Source organism: Rhamphochromis longiceps, linkage group LG10 (genome assembly GCF_057381845.1).
Source record: "Rhamphochromis longiceps isolate RC_006_pf linkage group LG10, R_longiceps_female_GT1.1, whole genome shotgun sequence".
Classification (NCBI taxonomy): domain Eukaryota; kingdom Metazoa; phylum Chordata; class Actinopteri; order Cichliformes; family Cichlidae; genus Rhamphochromis; species Rhamphochromis longiceps.
In genome coordinates, this window is record NC_140566.1 from 20,062,696 (window position 1) to 20,086,914 (window position 24,219).

At 41.5% G+C, this 24,219-nt stretch overlaps 1 protein-coding gene and 1 pseudogene across 1 annotated transcript; both read left to right on the forward strand.

Moving 5' to 3' along the window:
* The first annotated feature begins 7,369 nt into the window (after nucleotides 1-7,369).
* On the forward strand, nucleotides 7,370-8,344 carry LOC146660762 (olfactory receptor 1C1-like; annotated as a pseudogene).
* Nucleotides 8,345-10,158: 1,814 nt separating this feature from the next.
* Nucleotides 10,159-11,130, forward strand: LOC146660763 (olfactory receptor 1E16-like). Its single transcript, XM_085419625.1, has one exon. The coding sequence runs from the start codon at nucleotides 10,159-10,161 to the stop codon at nucleotides 11,128-11,130; it is 972 nt and encodes a 323-aa protein (XP_085275751.1).
* The last annotated feature ends 13,089 nt before the right edge of the window (nucleotides 11,131-24,219 follow it).

Here is a 24,219-nt window from a genome sequence, read left to right on the forward strand (position 1 = left end):
TATACTGTATATATGTATATACATATATATATGTACATATACAGTAACAAAAGTGTTGTTTTAAAATGTGCTAATGCAGCAGTCCCCAACCTTTTTTGCGCCATGGACCGGTTTATGCCCGACAATATTTTCATGGACCGGCCTTTAAGGTGTCGCGGATAAATACAACAAAATTAATCTAGTAACGGTACCGAAAAAAAGAAAATTTATTCATAAAACACGTGAAAAGATCAAGGAAAACCGAGTAAACGATAAAAACGATAACAAAATAACGCTGAAAACCGATAAAAACCCTGAAAACTATACATTTCACACCTGAGCCTCAACTCTCGCGGCCTGGTACCAAACGACTCAGGGACCGGTACCGATCCGAGACCCGGGGGTTGGGGACCGCTGTGCTAATGAATAAATTCGACTTGCCTTTAAATTCTGCACTGGTCCCGTTTCAAGTCAAAAGGCAATTACATTGAAGTAGCCTATTATTGAAAATCACATGTAAATTTGCCTTGTTAGGCTTAAAGATTTCAGTGGAATATGACACCCTTTTTTCTTTAACACCCATGTCATGAAATGTATTTAATTTTATGAGGCAATGTAATTCTTGTTTTCTTTCTGCGTACCTACCAACTTCCCTAATCCTTCTCCCTTGGCTGTTAAAGTGTTTACCTAACCTTTCAGGACATTACATCATCCCGCGAGAGCAGTGGCAACAAACAGCTCATTAACAGTCTCATTAAACAGAGATTTTCCAACCTAGGGAGTTAAGATTGTTGTGAAGTCAAGTTCATTCAGACTTTACTTTATTACAGTATTTCTGAGGTAAGCTGTGTGATTATATATGTATACAATCTGTATACTCAATCAAGCTATTGTTTGTAGAAACACATATCAGATTTATTATATTTGGATTCCATACACACCCCTTAATGTTTTATACCAAATTTATAATGAAAAATATGCTGGATAATACATTGCCATGTTTTTTTCAATTTAAGTATCTCTGCAATTTATGCCACAGATAAAGATGGATGTATTTAACTGAAATGTGTCCCTCGTATCTGAGCTCGGTTAGCATTTGTCAAAACAAACATATTGTTTCTGAGATCAACACCTTACATCTACGTGTGCCATAAATGTGTGGTGAAAAGTTTATGCACTTCAGGATTCAATTAAATCTGAAGTTGATTCAGATCAAGTGTTAAATAACCAAGAAACACAACATAAAGCAACCCCAAGGTTTCAAGCTTTAACTACATGGAAAACCAGTGAAAAGTAACACTATTCTCCAGTACTTTGATGTTATACTGTAAGTGGCTGTATGCCTTTTTTTTTTCAGAACCCAGCTATGAAGGGAGGTGTCATAAATCAGTGTAATCCTAGTGCTAATTCCTAGCCTAGACAAATGAGAGTTTCATCATGTAGGGGATCCTAGTGTAAAATCTTTGCTTAATAAAACGTATAGAATGACGTCAGAATGGTTTGAAGTTCAGGTCCAGCGCTGCTCGTCAACATGGTGCTGGTGGAAAGTTTGCTACTGCTGCTTCTAGCATCCACATGCATTAATACTCTGATGGATATACAGTGGTATGCAAAAGTCTGAGCACCTCTGATAATTTTCATGATTTTTCTTCATAAATCATTGGTTGTTTGGATCAGCAATTTCATTTAAATATATCATATAGTAGACAAACACAATAATATTTTAGAAGTGAAATGAAGTTTCTAGGATTTACAGAAAATGTGCAATAGTTACTTAAACTAAATTTGGGCGCCCTTATCATTTTATTGATTTAAATAGCTTTAGCACTAATTATTGGAACACAAAATTTGTTTGGTAAGCTCACTAACCCTTGACCTACATACACAGGTCAATCCAATAATGAGAAAGGGTATTTAAGGTGGCCAGTTGCAAGTTTTTCTCCTCTTTGCATCTTCTCTGAAGAGTGGCAACATGGGAGCCTCAAAACAACTCTCAAATGACCTGAAAACAAAGATTGTTCCATCATAGGGGAAGGATACCAAAAGCTATCTCAGAGATTTCAGCTGTCAGTTTCCACTGTGAGGAATGTAGTGAGGAAATGGAAGACCACAGGCACAGTTCTGTTTAAGGCCCAAAGTGGCAGGCCAGGGAAAATCTCAGACAAGCAAAGGCAAAGGATGGTGAGAACAGTCAGAGTCAACCCACATACCAGCTCCAAAGACCTACAACATCATTTTGCTGCAGATGGTGTCACTTTGCATTGTTCAAATATTCAGCGCACTTTGCACAAGGAGATGCTGTATGGGTGAGTGATGCAGAAGAAGCCCTTTCTGCGCACATGCCACAAACAGTGTCTCTTGAGATATGCTAAAGCACATTTGGACAAGCCAGCTTCATTTTGGAATAAGGTGCCGTGGACTGATGAAACAAAAATTGAGTTATTTGGACATAACAAGAGGCAGTATGCATGGCAGAAACAGAACACAGCATCCCAAGAAAAACACCTGCTACCCACAGTAAAATTTGGTGGGGGTTCTATCATGCTATGGGGCTGTGTGGCCAGTGCAGGTACTGGGAATCTTGTTAAAGTTGAGGGTCGCATGGATTCCAGTAAATATCAGCAGATTCTTGAGAACAATGTTCAAGAATCAGTCACAAAGTTGAAGTTGCGCCAGGGCTGGATATTTCAACAAGACAATGGCCCTAAACACTGCTCAAAATCTACTAAGGCATTCATGCAGAGAAACAAGTACAACGTTCTGGAGTGGCCATCTCAGTCCCCAGACCTGAATATTATTGAAAATCTATGGTGTCACTTAAAGCAGGCCATCCATGCTCGGAAACCACCAAACCTGACTGAACTGGAGATGTTTTGTAAGGAAGAGTGGTCCAAAATACCTTCAACCAGAATCCAAAGTCTCATTGGAAGCTATAGGAAACATTTAGAGGCTGTTATTTCTGCAAAAGGAGGATCTACTAAATATTGATGTAATTTTTCTGTTGGGGTGCCCAAATTTATGCACCTGCCTAATTTCATTTAGGTAACCATTGCACACTTTCTGTAAATCCTATAAACTTCATTTGACTTCTCAAATATCATTGTGTTCGAAATTGCTGATCCAAACAACCAATGATTTATGAAGAAAAATCGTGAAAATTTTCAGGGGTGCCCAAACTTCTGCATACCACTGTATCAGAGAGCAACTTGGGGTTAGTGCCTCAAGGACATTTGGCATGCAGACTGTAGCAGATGGGGATCAAAACACCAACCTTCCAATTATTAGCAGACCTGCTCTACCTCCTGAGCCAAAGCCACCCATTTGAAATTGTTGTACCAAAAGTATATGAATATTGTTGAAGAGCACAAAGAAGTCTTATATGGAACTGTGAGTTTGCAGCTGGAAATCAAAGGGATAATGTTGAAATGTGAATGTGTATGCCTCACATGCCAGAAGACAAAGAGGAATTCTGGTGTTAAGTCGATGCAGTGGTAGAGTTATCTAGGTGTGCCTTAAAATGCACTCCTAGATAGATTGATAAACCCTGGGATAAATAGGATAAGTAGTTTTGTGTTACTTGTGTTGAAGTTGTTGTTTGTGTAGCTACTAAGGCTGGTAGGTCTAAATATCCCACCTGAAAGTTCTTTCACGTACAAGGACAAGGGGAGCAAGTAAATCAGTTCTCAGGGTGCAGAGACTGAGCAGGTCTTAAATACACCATTTATTCCCAAGAATGAAGAAATTCAGAATTACAAACACAATTTTAAAAGGACCTTTATGCAATAAAAACATTTTCAGTATGCTAAAATCCCTGCCGACAGGAATAAATATACACTATGCAAAAAAAAAAAAAAAAAAAACCACTGTCTGGCCACGCTCGGGCAAATGTTTCTTATCTTTAAAACCAGGATAGAAATTCCTCTTCTGAGGGACAGACCACGCCAGCCAGAAAACCAAGGAGGAACCTCCTGTCTCAGCCCTGTTTCTTCCTAATGGGCGCGTCGCCACACAGCCCAGCTGCACTCCACACTTGGGCTCTCGATTACTGCAAACACGGCTGCCTCAGGGCACGCCCACACTTCAACAATTGCCTGCTATTGTCCGCCCAGTCAACAGTGGATTAAAATAATATCATGCAACAACACTAAAACATGCAACATAAATATCAGGGTAAAACCATGCAAATAAAATCAGTACTGTATGCACGAATATATTACAATCAAAACAACAAAAACCCTAAAACGAACACAAATTTCCACTGTGTGACATCTGCACTGTGTTCAATGCCCTGAACACAAACAAAAAGTAGGCTTTATTATAAAGCCACTCCTCCACTATTTACCTACCATATTTTTTGGACCATAAGGCGCACTGGATTATAAGGCGCACTGTTGATGAATGGGTCTGTTTATAAGGCGCATTCAGTGAAACAAAGCAGTCAGATAAGTCAAACTTATCCGCTGAATTCAAAGGCAATGTATGATGTAGTTACCTGTCAATATCTACAGGGGAGATTAAAATATTAATGAAAGTAAAGGGAGAGTTTGGCAAAACAGCTGAGTTACATGTAATAAATTGAGATATTTCCATAGATCTCAAAGTGTTGCTGAGCCTGTACCTGTTCAACTTGCCTGTTTTATGGACCATTGGTTTATATACAATGTGCATGTGCCAGAAACAAGCTGCTGCCCTTAGAACCTACAGCTCCAGTCACTTTTAATGGGGTACGACACGCTGTCAGGGGCAGAAATGACACTTTGTTATGAGACTGAAGTAAGTGCAGCTTTCAGTGGCAATATCTGACAGTGGCCACAAGGCAGCAATAATAAAAATGTTTGATGCACATATTGATTCACAGGTGAGGAGCTTTATGACAGAGCAGTGTGAGATTAAAAGAGTAAGATCATTTTAATTTGAAACCTTTTAATTTATGGCAAGGCATGAAGTGTTTGCCTTGCTTGTCCTGATGTAACTGCCACTTGTATATATGAATAGCTGATTGGGAATTAGAAAAAGAAGGGAGCCAAGACATGTGAAAACAGTCAGGACAATCAGGGGGAGAGGACATGAAAGAAAAAAAAAACCTTTAATGTAAAACAGGGAGTAATCAAAATAGACTAATAGACTAATATGAATGCTAACACTTAGGATTTAAAGATAAGGAAATGCAAATGGACCGAGGTGTAAACACCAGTGTTGGGACTAACGCGTTATTAAGTAACGCGTTACAGTAACTACGTTATTATTGTGGTAACGAGCACGGTGGCTAGTTATTATGCCAAAACCAGGAACGCGTTACTCGTTACTGGGATTTAGATAGGGTCGTTATTCGTTACTTTGTGTGGTGGCTATCGCGGAGCTTCCACAGATTCAATAACATTAGCAAGTGGTGGAAGCCAGCAGGTGGATGAAGGAAAAGGGAGGCAAGAGAAGAGACCCGAAGCGGCCGCTGGTCCGCGAGTGTCAGGTGAACTGAACTTCAGGTAAGAAGTTATGACCTGCAGTCCATCTGGGTCAGATATAAACCAAGTTTAGGTGGAGTTTATTTTCGTTATGCTGACTTTTTCGTACTGCGTGCTAGCTAGCATGACGGGGTTTCTATACAGCTGGGTGGGTGCTATGTTACTGATGTTGAACTTTATTTTGTTCATAAGGTTAAATATTAGAGTTGCCAACCGTCCCATAATCGTCTCGTATTCAGAGAAAATATTACGCGTTTCGTATTGAGGTGAAAAGGAACAGTTTGTCCCGGACTTCAGCTACAATGAAAAAGACACAAAGCTGAAGTTATTCTGTGTTTACGCTGCACAGCTGCCTCTTCTTCTCTCATTCTCTCCCCCTCCCTCTCCTGTTGCTACTTCAATCATGAAACTGATCAATGATCAGCTGATCGGCTTTTCTCTCTTGTTTATTTATCACCCACTTTGCGCCAGAAAGAGGAAACCAGCGGATGTCGCGCTAAACAACAGCAGCACGTTTAAGCTTGATCAGCTGTTGTTAGAATTTATTTAATGTTAATTTCTAGTATCAGCTGATGTTTGCTGGAGCCACAGCTGTAAAGCTGCTGGTCATGATACGGTTTGGATATGTGGTGAGGGGGAAACATGAAGATGAAACCAGGAGATGTCCTTACTGAATCATCAGAGCTGTGATGGAGAAACAGGTTTACCTTTTAGGTGACATGAATGAGTTGAAGGGAAGTTATGAACTGTTTCTGAGAGATAAATAACACCAGGATCCTTTTCTAAGTAGCTGACAGCTGGTAACTGTGCAGGGGCGGGTCTAGCAAAGTGTTGCCAGGGGGCAGGTAGGGCATTAACAGGGAAAGGGGGGCACAAGGAAATACTTTCTTATTCTCATTTAAAATGTCTAGCTTTTAATAAATAATTATCTGAATCTTACAACAAATGATTGATAGACTGATACATATATACCATCAGAACAGTGAACATCACTGTCACAACAGTGTTTATTTTCATTCAAAGGCTTTATGATTTTTCCTATAATGGTGGGCCGGTCTCTAATCAAATTCTCCAGGCCAATTTTCTGTCCCAGTCCAGCCCTGTATGCAGCTCATCTGCAGTCTGGTGTTACCTACATCTTCCTATTCGGAAGGCAGAATTTCCGAGTTCTGAGTACAATCGAAAGCACCACGACTGCAGTTTTTGTGTTGGATGTAAAAAGCAGGCTAGGATAGAATCAGACGTGGGATTTCTCTCGTGGAAGTGTGCACATTATTTTTTCCTTTCTATTGGTAGGTGGCACAGTGCACTTGTGGCAAGTAAGCAAGCTAGAAGACTGGCAATCTTGCTGGATATCCAGTTACGAAAGCAACACATTAACAAGAGGATTCTGAGTAAAACCAAAGTTACTTTCCCTAGTAACTAGTTACTCTGAAAGTAACGAGTAACTTGAAGTAACTGAGTTACTTTTGATAGAAGTAACTAGTAATGTAACTAAGTTACTAATTTAAAGTAACTTACCCAACACTGGTAAACACAAAACAAGAGTGAAGGATCCGCAAACAGACACACAGGGATGTTGACTGCAACTCTAATGCCAATCAAAAACTATTCACTAAAATAGCCAAAAACAGAAACCAGATTCAGCAATGCTACAATGCAATCAAATCAGTCAAACCATAGAACAATGAAAAAAATTAAAACAGGAATCCAAAATTTCAAACATTAGAACAGAAAAACTAAACAGAAAACTAAAACTTGAATATATTAATTAAGATATTAAAACAGGATAGAAGGAGCACTTTGAACCTTCACAGGTGATATTAAGATATACTGATAAACTGAATTTTACTGAAATATCAGAGAACAAAGGCTACCTAAGAAGATAGAGCACAGAGAATTATAGAAGATTAACAGAGGGTTATCTAATGGAATTTTTGAACTCAGCTGTTGAGAAAAACACCACCTTTGTGCAATCTGCATATTTTATAATAAGTGGTTTCATTGGCATACCTAATATTAGATATTATTTCGTCTTTCTATGTTTTATTTACATTTTTTCAGTGGTGGGGAACACTTTAGTGATGATTGTAATAATTTTGGATCGTATGTTGAGAAGTCCTAAATATATCGCAGTTTTTAATCTTGCATTTACACAGACCTGTTAAGTAGCTCTGCTTTGGTGCCAAAGGTTGTTGACATTTCTCTGTTTAACCATTATTATATCTCTTACAACATCTGCTTGACTTTCATGTTTTTCTGCTTTACTTTAATTTCAATGCAGGCTTTTAATCTGGTTGTATTGTCCTTTGACAGAGTCATGGCTATCATGTACCCGCTGCACTATCAAATGAGAGTGACCCAAAAGCTCATTTTGTCTTTGATTGCTTTTGGCCATAATTCTTATACTCATTGCAGTTGGCCTTCTCACAAGACTTTCTTTTTGTAAGTCTGTTGTTATTCAGAGCTACTATTGTGATCATGGTCCTATGTATCGTCTTGGCTGCAATGATGTTACCCCCAATCGTGCAATTGCTGGTTTGGCACTAGTTATAATTCTTGGGTTTCCACTGGCATTTATCGTGGGAAGTTACTGCTGTATCGGTTATTCTTTGTCAAAAATTTCTACATTTAGGGAAAGAGTGAAAGCTTTTAAAGCCTGCACAGGTCACCTTTCATTAGTGGTAATTTATTTCCTTCCTATTATATTTGTGTATGTTTTTTGGCCTGTAATACATCCAAATGCAAGGATCATAAACCTTTCTATGACCAGTGTCATGCCTCCCATGTTAAACCCAATAATCTATGTTCTTCAGACACAGGAGATCAAAGAATCATTGAGAAGATTGTTGAAAGCTAGAGCGCAGGCTAAATTGGAAGTGTTTAGACTTAAACCTTTGTAGTTCCCGATTTCTATTCTTTCATTCTATTTTTTTTTCTTTTTAAGTTGAATATGTAGGCGAAGTATTTCATACACAGTATTGCAGTCTTTTATGCATCAAGATTTCATTTGGAACAATAAACAATATAACTACTTTATTCACCGAAAAGCAAAATGATCTAAAACGTTAGTGTGAGAATAAAAATTGACAAAAGACAACAACAGCCAAAAACTGTAATAATGGACATTTATTCTTGCAAGGAAGCAAAAGCACCAAATACAAGGTTTCATATTAGATTTTGTCAATTCCACCCTCCTTTGCCTTAAAACTCTCACAAAATAAAAATTTCTTTCTACGGGCTTCTCACAGGTACAGTTATGAGTGTGTGTACTGTAGTGAGTAGATATTGAGTAGATAATTGAGTAGTATAATGAGATCACGAGTAGACATTTTTTTGCAACTTGGGTGTACTTCCAGGCACCGAATGTACTGAGTTTATCCTTGACTATAATGTAGCTCACGCTAGTTAGAACATTGTATAACATTTGTTTTTACCCATCAGTTAAGCACAAAAATCTAAAATGTAACTAAATAAATAAATAAATAAATAAATAAAATAAAAAATTTGGGACTGTATAAAACTGATGATATAAAATGGGAAACTTCCCCTGAGTGTAAATACAAATGAAAATCCAAAAAGTTTAATGTTCTTTGGCTATATTTTTGTGGGTGTTCTATATCATATAAATGCTTCAAATTCAGTTTTCAAAGTCATAGCATTCAATTCCCTATATTTATTTATTTATTTTTTAAATAAAACATTCAAACACTCACACACACCCTCATACATCATACTTCTGACATTCAAGAAGTATGAAGTTTAATGTTGGTATCGGCACGACACAATTCTTGCTGGCTGCCTCTCAAAATGTTTGTGAAATGATTTGTTTTCTTTCTGACTTTATGGATATTGGGTATTTGTTATGGAAACAAACATGATTAAGCAAGTAAGTCTGTGTGAGAGGATTTGAGAATTATTTTCATCATACTAAAATAATTATAAAAAACATACTTGAGGATATGTCATCTTATTTACTCCTTAAAATTGTACATTTTCAAACTGGCTTACGTGTGCATACGTGTGCATATATATATACTTGCAATTTTAAGAAAAAGGATGCTATGGCTTAATCGCATATTGTAAATATCAAATTAACAGTGAATAATATATACCGGTTTTGGAGCAAAATATGTAGCCATAAAGAAAGAATCTTTTTCAAGAGAGGCCTTGCCAAATTGAGCATTTAGCAAGATGATGCCAAATCACATTCTACCAGTATTGTAACAGCATCGCTACAGAGAACTACAAGTCCAGTTATTAAACGCTCCTTAACTAATTAAAACATTTGGTACAGTATAAAATGTAAGATATGACAAAAGAAGCCCTGAACTCAAATCCATTTTTGAAATTTCTGAAAAAAAAAAAAAAAAATAAATAAATAAATAAATATATATATATATATATATATATATATATATATGGGAATTTCTGTTGTCTTCTTATTATTAGTAGTTATTGGTTTGAATAATCAGGTCACTGAACTGAATTTAATGTACATTTTACACACCATGCAAATATTGTGGAAAAAACAGGTTGCAGAATACACTCATGGGATCATGCCTGAAGATAAACATTGAGGGGATCTGCAAACAGTTAAAGCATGCAAGAGCTTCATCATCTGGTGTACTGCATGTGCATAACAAAACCCAGTCAGCCAGTGCTGCCACCTGTCTCATCAGCACTTGGGCAATATAAGCTTGGCAGAAATCTTACAATGGACTTTTTTAACTCTGCACTTGGGAAAAATATCACTTTTTTTCGTCCTGCATTTTTCATTATAAGTGGATTTATTGGCATTCCTAATATAAAATATTATTATGCCTTTCTGTTTTTTGTTTATATTATTTCTGTCCTGGCAAACACAGCTGTCATGGCCACAATATATTTGGATCACAATCTAAGAACACCGAAATATATTGCAGTTTTCAATCTTGCATTGGTTGATCTATTAGGTAACTCTGCCATGGTGCCAAAGGTTCTCGATATCTTTTTGTTTAATCACCCCCACATTTCCTATAATGACTGCTTGACATTTCTGTTTTTCTGCTATATATTCCTTTCATTGCAAGCTCTAAATCTGGTTGCACTGTCATATGACAGAGTTATGGCGATCGTTTACCCACTGCATTATCAACTGAAGGTGACTCACAAGCTCATGTTCTGTTTAATTGCCTCTTTCTGGGTATCGGCCATTACCTTTATACTAATTGCAATTGGCCTTCTTACAAGGCTTTCCTTCTGTGAATCAGTTGTTATTAAAAGCTATTTCTGTGACCATGGTCAGATGTACCGACTTGCATGCAATGATTATACACCCAGCTATGTAATTGCTAAGATTTTGCCAGCTCTTATTCTTTGGCTTCCTCTTACAATTGTTTTGTTGAGTTATTTGTGTATCTGCTATGCTTTAGCTAAAGTAGCCACAGTTCGAGAAAGAACGAAGGGCTTTAAAACCTGCACAGCTCATCTTTCATTAGTGGCAATCTATTTCCTTCCAATATTAATCACATTTACTCTAGGTGCAAACATAGAGCCAAATGCCAGAATCATAAACCTGTCTCTGACCTCAGTCTTTCCTCCAATGCTGAACCCTATCATATATGTTCTTCAGACACGAGAAATCAAAGAATCTCTGAGAAAGTTGTTAAGAATCATAAAACATTACAAAATTAGAAAGGTCAAATGAAAAAAGTGTAAACTTCCTTTTTTTCATTTTAGTCTTTTGAGTTAGTGTTTTTATTATTTAAGGAATGACTATGAAATTAAAAAAGGCTCATATGTTGCAGTACTTTGAAACAGAACAGAAGTGGTACATTCAATATTCACAGTGCAAATTGTGGTTGATTTTAAAACACATCACCTAGCAAAGAGGTAGATTTTTTTTTTTTTTTTGAGGATTTGGAAGGTATGTTTCTGTGCATCACATATCTCTGTCTTCAAAAATGTTGTATTTGTGTTTTGCCCTATAATAGAAGAAAATGACAATACATATGTTGCAAATAATCAGGGATACATCATATTTCCATTTTAAAGGGAGTGTTTTCAAATTCAGTTCCTGTGCATCAAGTTATGTTAATGTCTCCTGTCAGGGACAACTTGAACTCTTCTGAATTTAATGATGAGCAATTTTTTGTGTACTTGACATTATCTTTTTGAGCCTATATAGTTTTTGAATTTCGGACTTTGCTTAATATTGTGTGAACGCAATATTAGCGTGGGCCTTGAGCCAGCTGTATACCTCTAATACTTTATTAGGGCCAGCATAGAGAAACAGGCAGCTACACATCACTCATTCACAACTATGGCCAGTTTATACAGACAGTTTATACACATACACACAGTTTATACAGTGCTAGTTACTTTTAAATGTACGAAAAAAAAAACCCTGGAAAGAACTCATGCACATAGAAACCCCACATTGAAAGGTCCCATCTGAGGCTCAAACCATCACCTGGTGACAGTGTCAGTGACGACTTTGGTCAAATGTAGGAGTTGCTTTTTAAAAATGTAACTGCAGTATATATTTATTGTTTGAAATATATTTATTGTTGTTCAAACAGGTATGCATAAAAGCACTTTTTTCTGTGTTACACTTTGTTGTTGTACTTTGTTCTGTCAGCTGTCCTTAAAATTGTAACTGTAAAAATACACTGCCTGTTTTATTGTCTGCTCTGAGAATGTCAGTACATTTTTGTTTCTTTGTCTTCCAGCTTGTAAATAATTATGTATGTTAATCAAAAAGTTAATAGTGATTAGAAGATTTTTGATCAATTTTATAGCCAGGATTGATCAGGTGACCCTAGGCCGTTCCTTCGTTGTGCTGCAAAAGGCCTTAGCAACTGGGGGCCTTCTCATGATGCACTGAATGTTATTCTTCACTCACCTCTCCTACTCTGTACACCACCCATATCATTTATTATGATTAATTTCTGGCTCCTCTACACAGTATGTATTTTGTAGTCTCTCTCTCCCCTCAACACTAACTGGTCGCGACAAATGGCTGCCCCTCCCTGAGCCTGGAGGTTTCTGCCCGTTAAAAAGGAGTTTTTCCTTACCACTGGTGCTGAGTGCTTGTTCACAGGGGCTCGTCTGATTCTTGGGGCTTCTCTGTCTTAATGTATAGTATACAGTATTAATAATAATAATAATAATAATAATAATAATAATAATGGATTGCATTTATATAGCACTTCTCGAGACTCTCAAAGCACTTTACAATTCCACTATCAGAATCAGAATCAGAAAGGGTTTATTGCCAAATGTTGAGCAGGTTTACAACATTAGGAAATTGCTGCAGTACTTAGTGCAAAACATACTGTCAGATAACGCTTAAATAAACATTAAAAATAAAAATTAAAAGTGCTAAGTAGATAGATATATACATGAGTGCAGGTGGTGATCAGTGCCAAACATAGAATGATGCAGTAAACACAGTGTAGGGTCATGTGTTAGTGGTGGGAACAGTCATATGGTTATTGTTCATGGGTCCAACAGCAGAGGGGAAGAAACTGTTCTTATGGCGAGAGGTTCTAGTGTGAATGGATCGGAGCCTCCTGCCTGAAGGGAGCAGGTCAAACAGACTGTGTCCAGGGTGAGAAGGGTCAGCTGTGATCCGAGCTGCACGCCCCAGTGTCCTGGAGGTGTACAGGTCCTGCAGAGATGGGAGTCTGCAGCCAATCACCTTCTCAGAAGAGCGCACAACACGCTGCAGTCTCTGTTTGTCCCTGATAGTTGCTCCAGCGTACCACACGGTGATGGAGGAGGTGAGGATGGACTCGATGATTGCAGTGTAGAATTGCATCATCGTCCGTGTTGGCAGGTTGAATTTCTTCAGCTGCCTCAGGAAGTACATCCTCTGCTGGCCTTTCTTTATGACAGAGGTGATGGTGGGCTCCCACTTCAGGTCCTGGATGATGGTGGTACCCAGGAAGCGGAATGAATCCACAGAGGTGATGAGGGTGTCAGTTAGGATGATGGGAGGGAGTGGGGCTGTGTGCTTCCTGAAGTCCACAATAATCTCCACTGTCTTCTGGGCATTCAGCACCAGGTTGTTGTGGCTGCACCAGGACACCAGACGTTCAACCTCCCTCCTGTAGGCATACTCATCCCCGTCCGAGATGAGTCCAATAACGGTGGTGTCATCTGCAAACTTGATTAGCTTGACAGACTGGTGGGTGGAGGTGCAGCAGTTAGTATACAGGGAGAAGAGCAGAGGAGAAAGAACACAGCCCTGAGGGGAGCCGGTGCTGATGGTCTGGGAGTCCGAGACCTTCTTTCCCAGCCTCACATGCTGCTTCCTGTCCGTCAGGAAGTCAGTGATCCACCGGCAGATGGGATCAGGCACATTCATCTGGGAAAGCTTGCCTTGGAGATGGTCTGGAAGGATGGTGTTGAAGGCAGAGCTGAAGTCCACAAACAGGATCCTGGCGTAGGTTCCTGGGGAGTCCAGATGCTGCAGGATGAAGTGTAGAGCCATGTTGATTGCATCGTCTACAGACCTGTTGGCTCTGTATGCAAACTGCAGGAGGTCCAGGAGGGGGGCTGTGAGGGTCTTGAGGGAGGAGAGAACCAGGCGCTCAAATGACTTCATGACCACAGATGTCAGAGCCACAGGTCTATAGTCATTTAGTCCAGTGATCCTTGGTTTCTTGGGGACAGGGATTATGGTAGAGGACTTGAAGCAGGCAGGCACATGACATGCCTGCAGTGAGGAGTTGAAAATGCCAGAAAACACTGGGGCCAGCTCGTTTGCACAGTGTCTGAGGGTGGCAGGAGACACACCGTCTGGGCCGGGAGCTTTCTGAGCATTCAGACTCTTAAACTGCTTCCTCACATCTGCTTCATGAATATGAAGGGTTGTAGTGGGAGAAGGTGGTGTGAAATCCTCTTTGGTGTGGGGTGTGGAGGGGGGTGTTGTAGGTGAAGTGTTTGATGGTGGTGATGGCTCTATGGAGGGGGAAGAGGTGGGGGAATGAGTGTCCAAAGTGTCTCTATTGTTGGGGCTGTTGGAGGTGTGAAGGCTGCTTGATGGCTTGTTAAAACGGCAGTAACAGTCGTTAAGGGTGTTGGCTAAGAGCAAGTCATCAGTGGAGTGGGGGGTTTTAAGCTTGTAGTTGGTGATATTCCTAAAACTTTTCCACACAGAGGCTGAGTCATTCTCTGAGATCTGCTGCTGCATCTTCTCAGAGTACTGATGTTTAGCAATGTCCACTTCTTTAGTGAACCTGTACTTGGCCTCTCTGTAGCAGTCCCTGTCTCCACTTCTGAACACCTTTCTCTTTTCCAGCCACAGCTTTTTGAGTTTAGCAGTAAACCAGGGTTTGTCATTGTTATAACTCACCCTGGTGCGTGATGGCACAATGCTGTCCTCACAGAAGTGGATATAGGAGGTGACAGTGTCCGTAAACTCATCCAAGCTGTTAGAAGCATCCTTCATTGTGTCCCAGTCTGTAGACTCCAAACACGTGCGAAGCTCCTCCACAGACTCGTTGCTCCACAGTTTTTTAGTCCTCACGACAGGTTTGGAGAGATTCAGCCTCTGTCTGTATGCGGGGATCAGGTGAATCATGACGTGGTCAGAAAGTCCGAGTGAAGCACGGGGCACTGCGCTAGGCCACGCTGATCGTGCTGTAACAGTGGTCCAATATCCTCTCCTCTCTGGTTGGGCATTTAATATACTGCTTGTATTTGGGAAGCTCTTGGCTCAGATTGGCTTTGTTAAAGTCCCCAAGAGCAATAATGAGAGAGTCTGGGAATGCCCACTCTATGTGCAGTATCTGCCCCGCGAGGGCCCACTGAGCTGCCTGCACATCCGCATCTAGCGGGATGTAAACAGCGGCCAAGAGGAATGAAGCAAACTCCCGCGGAGAATAAAATGGTTTGCAGTGTATAAAAAGGTATTCCAGAGAGGAAGAACAGTGCTGAGCAATCACTGTTACATCTGTGACACTATTAATGTAGAAGCAGACGCCTCCACCTGCGGTCTTACCAGAGAGAGAGGCCTGCCGGTCCGTGCGCAGCAGATGAAAACCCTCCAACTTGAGCGGGCAGTCTGGGATGTCCTCACAGAGCCACGACTCCGTAAAACATAAGTCACAGGAGGAGGCAAAGTTTCTGTTCATACTTCTCATCAGGGCCAGCTCATCCATCTTGTTCCAGAGTGAGCGTTGGAAAGGAAGATCCCAGGAAGAGCAGTTCGCAGTCCGCGTCTCCTCAGATGCACGAGTGCGCCGGCTCGCTTTCCTCTCCTTCGGCGTCTCACTTTCCTGATCAAGGTCTGTAGTAAATCTGCCGCAGATGCGACAAATATTGGAATTAAATCCACAGGTGTTGTAGTCCTGTAGTTAAGAAGTTCTTCTCTGGTGTAAGAATATCCAGAGGAGTACCCAGACACACAAGTTATGCACAAAAACAAAACAGAAGTAACGCACTGAAGTACCAGGGCATCCATACGCGGCGCCATCTTGGTTTCAAAGGCCTATTCATTCACTCTCACATTCACACACTGATGGAGGCAAGCTACAGTTATAGCCACAGCTGCCGTCCCAGAAGCAAGGCTTCCATATCGCACCATCGGCCCCTCTGGCTATTACCAGTAGGCGGTAGGTGAAGTGTCTTGCTAAAGGACAAAACGACCAAGACGAACAGAGCTGAGCAAACTGTCCGGCAACCTTCCGGTTACAAGATGAGCTTCCCAACCCCCTGAACCACGATTACCCCCATGGTTCAGAGAAATATAATACACTCCTTCCCGTACCACTGTGCTGGAGCATGATGTCGATATAGGGGACCACCCTCCAATCAAACAGCACGACTACGGGGTGAATCCCACTAAACATGCTCTTTTCCAGACAGGAGTTTCTTATCTGCTGGAAAATGGTCTTGTTGTTCCTAGCTCTAGTGCATGGAGTTCCCCATGACTCCTAGTGCCTAAAGCGGATAAAACCCCGCCGTTTTGTATGGATTTTCTGAAGGTGAACAGCGGGACCAAACCTGACTCCTATTCTCTTCCCAGTATGGAAGATTGTGTCGATAGGGTTGGTTCGGCAAAGTTTGTTACTAAACTGAACTTGTTGAAGGGCTATTGGCAAGCTCCTCTAACAACACGTATTGCCGACATCTCTGTTGGCCCTGATTTTGCACATCCTTTCAAATTAGAGGTAGATGCCAGTGCCAACGAAGCAGGTGCTTGGGTGCTAACAATGAAAGTCAAGGTCAAATGGTTAGCCAACCTAGGTATTCATGTCCCCCAATGCCTGGTATATTGTTATGAAGTGAAGAAAATCCATAAAAATTCCTGGATAATATAGTGTTCACTGATTTTCACATTTGGTATGACGTTGACTGTGACCCAGTTTTCATCACAATGAAATCAGCTCAAGCTTTTATTGGTATCTACCAGAGGTGGGACCAAGTCATTGTTTTGCAAGTCTCAAGTAAGTCTCAAGTCTTTATCCTCAAGTCTCAAGTCAAGTCTCAAGTAATGTCAGGCAAGTCAGAGTCGAGTCTCAAGTCACTGGTGTAAAAGTCCGAGTCAAGTCTCAAGTCTGAAACTTTGAATTTCAAGTCCTTTCGAGTCTTTTAAAAAAAAAAAAAAAAAAGCATGTTGCAGTTATGCTAAATGTAAATATTAGACCATGTAATTTTAAAATCTGTGTTTTTCTCAACACATGACAAAATAGTGAACTTAGAAAATATACACAAATTGTAAAATTGCACCTCTTTAAAATGCAGCTCAATTAAACCTAGCTCCAAGAATAATTTTCACCGACGGTTCTGAGATAAGCTGCATGTTATTCTTGGATGCGGTTGTAGGACTGGTGTTCCAGATCTACTGGCGTTTAGATCAACTGGCGTTGGTCGAACAGATGTGTGGCAGTCTTGCGTTTCAGTAGCTCCTACCGACAAACCAGCAAAAAAAAGCCAAATGTGTCATCTGTGACACTTGTGAGGTTATCTCAAACACACTCCGTCAGTCTTGATGCTGTTGAACAACAAAATGTTTAAAAATGTGGCGAGTTTACCTGGTGATATCCTCGTGCGCCACGCGATCGCGAAAACAGCAAACAAGTAACACCACGCCGTTGTTGTTCACGGGACAGCAAGAGTAAACGATCGGGAGACTCTTGTCGTCGTTATCGTTCCCCTCGCACGGTTTATTTCTCCGAATTCAGCGTTTTTGCTTCACAACTACAGCGTGCAGTTTACTTTGTGCACTAACATGGAGTCGAGTCAACCAGCGCCACCTCTGGCCAAGTGCCACAGCCTACAGCCAGATCAACCTGTGACACACATCTGCACCACGTTTGAATTCGTGTCATGCACATTTGTACCTTTCAATTGTGTCTGTTTGTGCGTCATGCAAATAAACCTTTGGAAAGAATGAAATGATATCATATATTCCTTATTGGCCTACATTTGTACAAAATTCCAAATTATATACACAAAGTCATAGAAATCACCACTCCAATTGGTCATCATGATTTTAATATTCTCTTTTTCCATAACAATGAAATACACCTTGGACAAATATGACACATCAATATTTCATTAGTGTTGTCACATCACATCCTGTAAGCATCGTCTGTCTGTGTCTTTTCCCTGAAAATGAATATTTCCAGCCAATATAGGCAATTCATCAACATGGCTGGAGTTATATACAGTCTGTATAAGTGTGGTTAATCTAATGAAGATTTGTAAGGAGACGGCAGTTACTGTGAATTCACAGCAGTTACACAGTGATTAGTAATAAACAGCCAGTGAGAGTGAGTGGATATGACTGTTCCCACCACTAACACATGACCATAGCCCACTACTAGATTAACTTGTGACACATCTGCACCTGCTGCTATGATCACATTGAGTAGAGGCTGAGTGGCTGCACTTACCCCTGGTACATCCAAATCTACCCACAAACATGTTGAAAGATGCAATGCCAGCAATGTGGATTGTCAACACTGAAAACAATCAGTAAGCAAAGACAACAGGGATCATTTGTTTCTGTGTATTTAGCACCCACAACATTTATAGTCGCCTTCTGCACAGGGGAAGTCCACACACACCGTGTGGTACCACTTTCCACAGAAGGTGCAATCTGCAAGATTGAATGAGATTGTCAGAGTCATTGTCTGACTGTTTATTACTAATCACTGTGTAACTGCTGTACATTCACAGTAACTGCCATCTCCTTATAAATGTTTATTAGATTGACCACACTTATGCAGACTGTATATCACAACCAACTCTAACATGTTTGTTTGCAGAGGGAAGACACAGACAGACTACGCTAACGACATGTGATGTTACAACACTGGTGAAATATTAGTGTGTTCACGACATTTTTCGTATGGGCAAAAGTATTGATATCAGGATGGTGATTCTTATGTGTATGTCATTTGGCATTTTGTACAAATGTAGGCTGATAATAAATACATGATATCATTTCATTCATTTCAAAGGTTTATTTGCATGACGCACAAACAGACACAATTGAAAGGTACAAATGTGCATGACACGAATTCAAACGTGGTGCAGATGTGTGTCACAGGTTGATCTGGCTGTAGGCTGTGGCACTTGGCCAGAGGTGGCGCTGGTTGACTCGACTCCATGTTAGTGCACAAAGTAAACTGCACGCTGTAGTTGTGAAGCAAAAACGCTGAATTCGGAGAAATAAACCGTGCGAGGGGAACGATAACGACGACAAGAGTCTCCCGATCGTTTACTCTTGCTGTCCTGTGAACAACAACGGCGTGGTGTTACTTGTTTGCTGTTTTCGCGATCGCGTCACGCATGAGGATATCACCAGGTAAACTCGCCACATTTTTAAACATTTTGTTGTTCAACAGCATCAAGACTGACGGAGTGTGTTTGAGACAACCTCACAAGTGTCACAGGTGACACATTTGGCGTTTTTTTGCTGGTTTGTCGGTAGCAGCTCCTGAAACGCAAGACTGCCACACATCTGTTCGACCAACGCCAGTTGATCTAAACGCCAGTAGATCTGGAACACCAGCTTTAAAATCGCATGACAAAAATATCATACATATTAAAAAAAACTGCATCACCAACGTAGCCTGGACAACATTTGCTAGTTAGATGAAGTCAGCTATCTCATCTTAGCATATTTATATGCATATTTATAATCATACGGTTCTTGGAGTGAGTGCATACACTCATGAAGTTTAGTAACTTCAGGTCACTGCAACAAGCCCAGGTACAGTTTACCGACGGATGGGTGCAGGACCTTGAAATGCACCGTGTAGAACGAAAGACCATCGTACATATCATAAGTTTACCAGTCTCACAAATTGTCGTCATAAATACACATTCCTTAACCGTTTATTAATAGGACCTTTGAGCTCAACGGTAATTAATTAGTAGTGGAAATAATTTCTGGTAGCATCACAGAAATGTAGCAGTGACAATAATATTGTATGCTGTAATCGTACTGGGCAATTAGTGATACAAAAAACCTGTTTTATCCTGTGAATAAAAGTATATGTTTTTGTCAATGTACCATAATAACAGAAGCGAAACGCAATATTGTGTCAGGACAATTCACTATTTATGCACAATAAATAAAGGAGCATAGCGCGACAATTTCTGTTCAGCGCCAGACTTGCTTGTAACCTATATCACCAATTATGTTAAGAAAAATGACGCATTAACTACAACAGCAGACTGACCTTTGTGTAAATGCTTGGAGCAGACTAACCTGTGAGCTGGAGTGTTCTGGGACGTTATATTTGGTCTTAGAATGGCTGCAATCCAGGACACCCGTCGCCTCTTTGTTACTTCGGAAACATGGCTCGAACAATTTCTCTTCAACGACGTAATCCGATAACAACCGATCTCTTTACCCGTCGGCTTCCCGTGGCTGTCATGCGACCGGCTATTGCAGTTAATAATACAACAGCTTCTTGACATTTTTGTGTTTCTTTTTATCGCTGTATAACTGATTTTAATTGAAAGCCTAGTACCGCTTGCCACGAGTTCCCAGAATCCTTTGCGGTTCTACCCGTGAATGACGTCACATTTTCAATCTCTATATAATATGCATGTTAAATTTTATATTTGGGGTAAAATATCAAGTCTTTTCAAGTAAACCGGTTCAAGTCCAAGTCAAGTCACAAGTCTTAGAACATTTTTTCAAGTCAAGTCTAAAGTCATAAAATTAATGACTCGAGTCTGACTCGAGTCCAAGTCATGTGACTCGAGTCCACACCTCTGGTATCTACCATTACACAAAATGAAATCTTGCTCCATGCTAGACTACTAACAAACAGACAGAAAAACAAATAAACGGAACCAATTAAATACTCCCTCCTTCCAGGGGAGAACTAACAACGCTGTCAATGTGCATATGACGTAAACAGCAATTTACAAGGTCCAGTCGGGGGCATTAAACTTAAGACAGAACACCTGTAGGGTGGCTGTAGCTCAGGTGGCAGAGCAGGTCAGCCACTAATCAGAAGGTCGGTGGTTCGATCCCAGGCTGCACCCTGGCTGCATGCCAAATATCCTTGGGCAAGATACTAACCCCATGTTTGCCTACTGGTGGTGGTCAGAGGGCCCGGTGGCGCCTGTGTCCGGCAGCCTCCCCTCTGTCAGTGGCTACAATGTAGCTTGCCATCGCCTGTGTGTGAATGGGTGGATGACTGAATGTAGTGTAAAGCGCTTTGGGGTCCTATGGACTAGAAAAGCGCTATACAAATGCAGGCCATTTACCTGGTGTTTGCCCGCAGCAAACACAGATGTTCATCCATTTTTATCATGGTTCCCTTTGGCTTGTGGGATACCCAGGGACTTGTAGCTTCCCTGTATATTTGCCTTCTGGCAACTCCACCCTTTTAGTGTGCATCACCTTCCCTCTCTTTGCAACCATTTAGCCACTCTTTTCTTGTCCAAATGACATCCCAACATTTTCTCTGTAGATCCTGGTGAGATGGATGATATCTTGCTCACTCCTGGCATACAACTCAATCTCATCCATGTCCAGGAAGTGGTTGATAGTCACTGAATCTACACTCAACAAAAATATAAACGCAACACCTTTGTTACTGCTCCCATTCCCCATGGGATGGACGTAGAGACCTAAAATTCATTCCAGATACACAATATAACCATCCCTCCCAAACAGTGGTCACAAATCAGTCCAAATGTGTGGTAGTGGGCACATCTGCTATATTGAGATAATCCATCCCACCTCACAGGTGTGCCACATCAGGATGCTGATCTGACATCATGAGTAGTGCACAGGTGTACCTCAGACTGCCCACAACAAAAGGCCACCCTGGAATGTGCAGTTTTTTGCACTATTGGGGGTCTGGGGACCCAGAACCGGTCAGTATCTGGTGTGACCACCATTTGCCTCATGCAGTGCAACACATCGTCGCATGGAGTCTATCAGATTGTCAATTGTGGCCTGTGGAATGTTGGTCCACTCCACTTCAATGGCTGTGCGAGGTTGTTGGATATTCGTGGGAACTGGTACACGCTGTCGTATACGCCGGTCAAGCACATCCCGAACATGCTCAATGGGTGACATGTCCGGTGAGTATGCTGGCCATGCAAGAACTGGGACATTCTCAGCTGCCATCTGCCCTGAACAATGTGAACCATGATTCATCCGTGAAGCGCACACCTCTCCAACGTGCCAGACGCCATCGAATGTGAGCATTTGCCCACACAAGTCTGTTACGGCGACGAGCTGGAGTCAGGTCAAGACCCCGATGAGGACAACGGGCATGCAGTTGAGCGTCCCTGAGACGGTTTCTGACAGTTTGTGCAGAAATTGTTTGGTTGTGCAAACCAATTGTTCCAGCAGCTGTCTGGGTGGCTGGTCTCAGACGATCTTGGAGGTGAACCTGCTGGATGTGGAGGTCCTGGGCTGGTGTGGTTACACGAGGTCTGCGGTTGTGAGGCCGGTTGGATGTGCTGCCATATTCTCTGAAACGCCTGTGGAGACGGCTTATGGTTGAGAAATGAACATTCAATGCACGGGCGACAGATCTGGTTGACATTCCTGCTGTCAGCATGTCAATTGCACGCTCCCTCATTGCTTGTGGCATCTGTGGCATTTTGCTGTGAGACAAAACTGCACATTCCAGGGTGGCCTTTTGTTGTGGGCAGTCTGAGGTACACCTGTGCACTACTCATGATGTCAGATCAGCATCCTGATGTGGCACACCTGTGAGGTGGGATGGATTATCTCAATATAGCAGATGTGCCCACTACCACACATTTGGACTGATTTTGTGACCACTGTTTGGGAGGGATGGTTATATTGTGTATCTGGAATGAATTTTAGGTCTCTACGTCCATCCCATGGGGAATGGGAGCAGTAACAAAGGTGTTGCGTTTATATTTTTGTTGAGTATATCCATAAACACCCTTAGCAATGAGCGGGCTTTGGGGTTGATGCCTAATCAGAATAGCATAGGGACATATTGCGCATGTTGGCATATTCCACATTTGATGGTGACTTGTGCAGTAGCCTTGGAGTTAGCCTCTAGTTTTGTCTTCTACAATCCCGTTTAGTTGTTGATGAATATTATCAATGCACATACTTAATCATATTTCTCCCATACTGGTTTCTCTTCATTGGCTCACATTACATCAAGAACTAAAATTCAAAATCTTTCTGATCACATATAAGATCTTTAATAATCTTGTCACGGCCCAGCGGCACGAGATAACAGAGATGGACACAAGTGCAGAAACCAAACCGGAAGCGAGACTGTAAGTGAACAGAAGGCTTATTCCCCCCCCCCCCCCCCCCACAGTTAAACACCAGCAAAACAACACGACGCCACCACACTAGAGGCGCGCAGAAAAACTAAGTTAACTAAGGGTGACCTAGACAACTCTAGGGTGCAGCTGAACAACTGAGGCAGTGGAGAGGTGGAAACTGGGCTATGAAGTGGCCGGGGCACTGTAATGAGAGGAGAGCACAGTCAACGGGATCCAGCAGACAATCGGCGATCCTCCACAGTCAAACTGAGTTGCCTTACTTGGTTTCAGGTGAAGGGGACAGGTGGGGCGGAAGGCCCGGATGCGGTCGAGGCGTGGGGAGGCATTCAAGTGAGTGGCGGGCCAGTTGGCAACGTCGTACCAGCAGCAGGTGGCCCAGGTCCAGGAAGGCGGGGATGAGGGAGGCGAGACCTCCACTCCAGGAGCTACCTCTGAGGACAAGAAAAACAGGTAAGTCGTCACACGGGTTCTGGACAAAGCAATCACACTCCACTTGACTAACATGGGGATAGCAGATACTCAGACGATGAACGGTTGAGTGCGCAGGTCTTATATGCTGCCGGAATAATTGCCCACAGGTGGTCAGCCAGGGAGGAGCAACCAATCTCTGCCTAAAGGAGGAGGAGCCGCTGTTGGAGACCTGCAGGTAACCACCCAGACCATGACAAATCTGAACCCATCTTATCTTAAAGGCCTCATGGTACCATATCATAGAATGGGAGTGGGTGACCTTGATATCCACCCTTAAAAGTCCTGGGCTTCTGGGGGGGTTCCTGAGATGCACTATTTCTTTTTCCTCATCTTTTTTGACTGACTGTTTATACACAACTTTGCATTTAATCATTGGTTATTATTAATCTCTGGCTTGCTTCTACAGTCTGGTTTTGTCTACTGTTCCTCTGCTCACCTCCAGCCAGTCGCAGCAGATGGCTGACCTTCCCTTCTGTCTGAGGATTTTTTCCTGTTAAAAGGGAGTTTTTCCTTCCCACTTCCCAATAATGGTGTATCACTTCAGCCTAGTGAA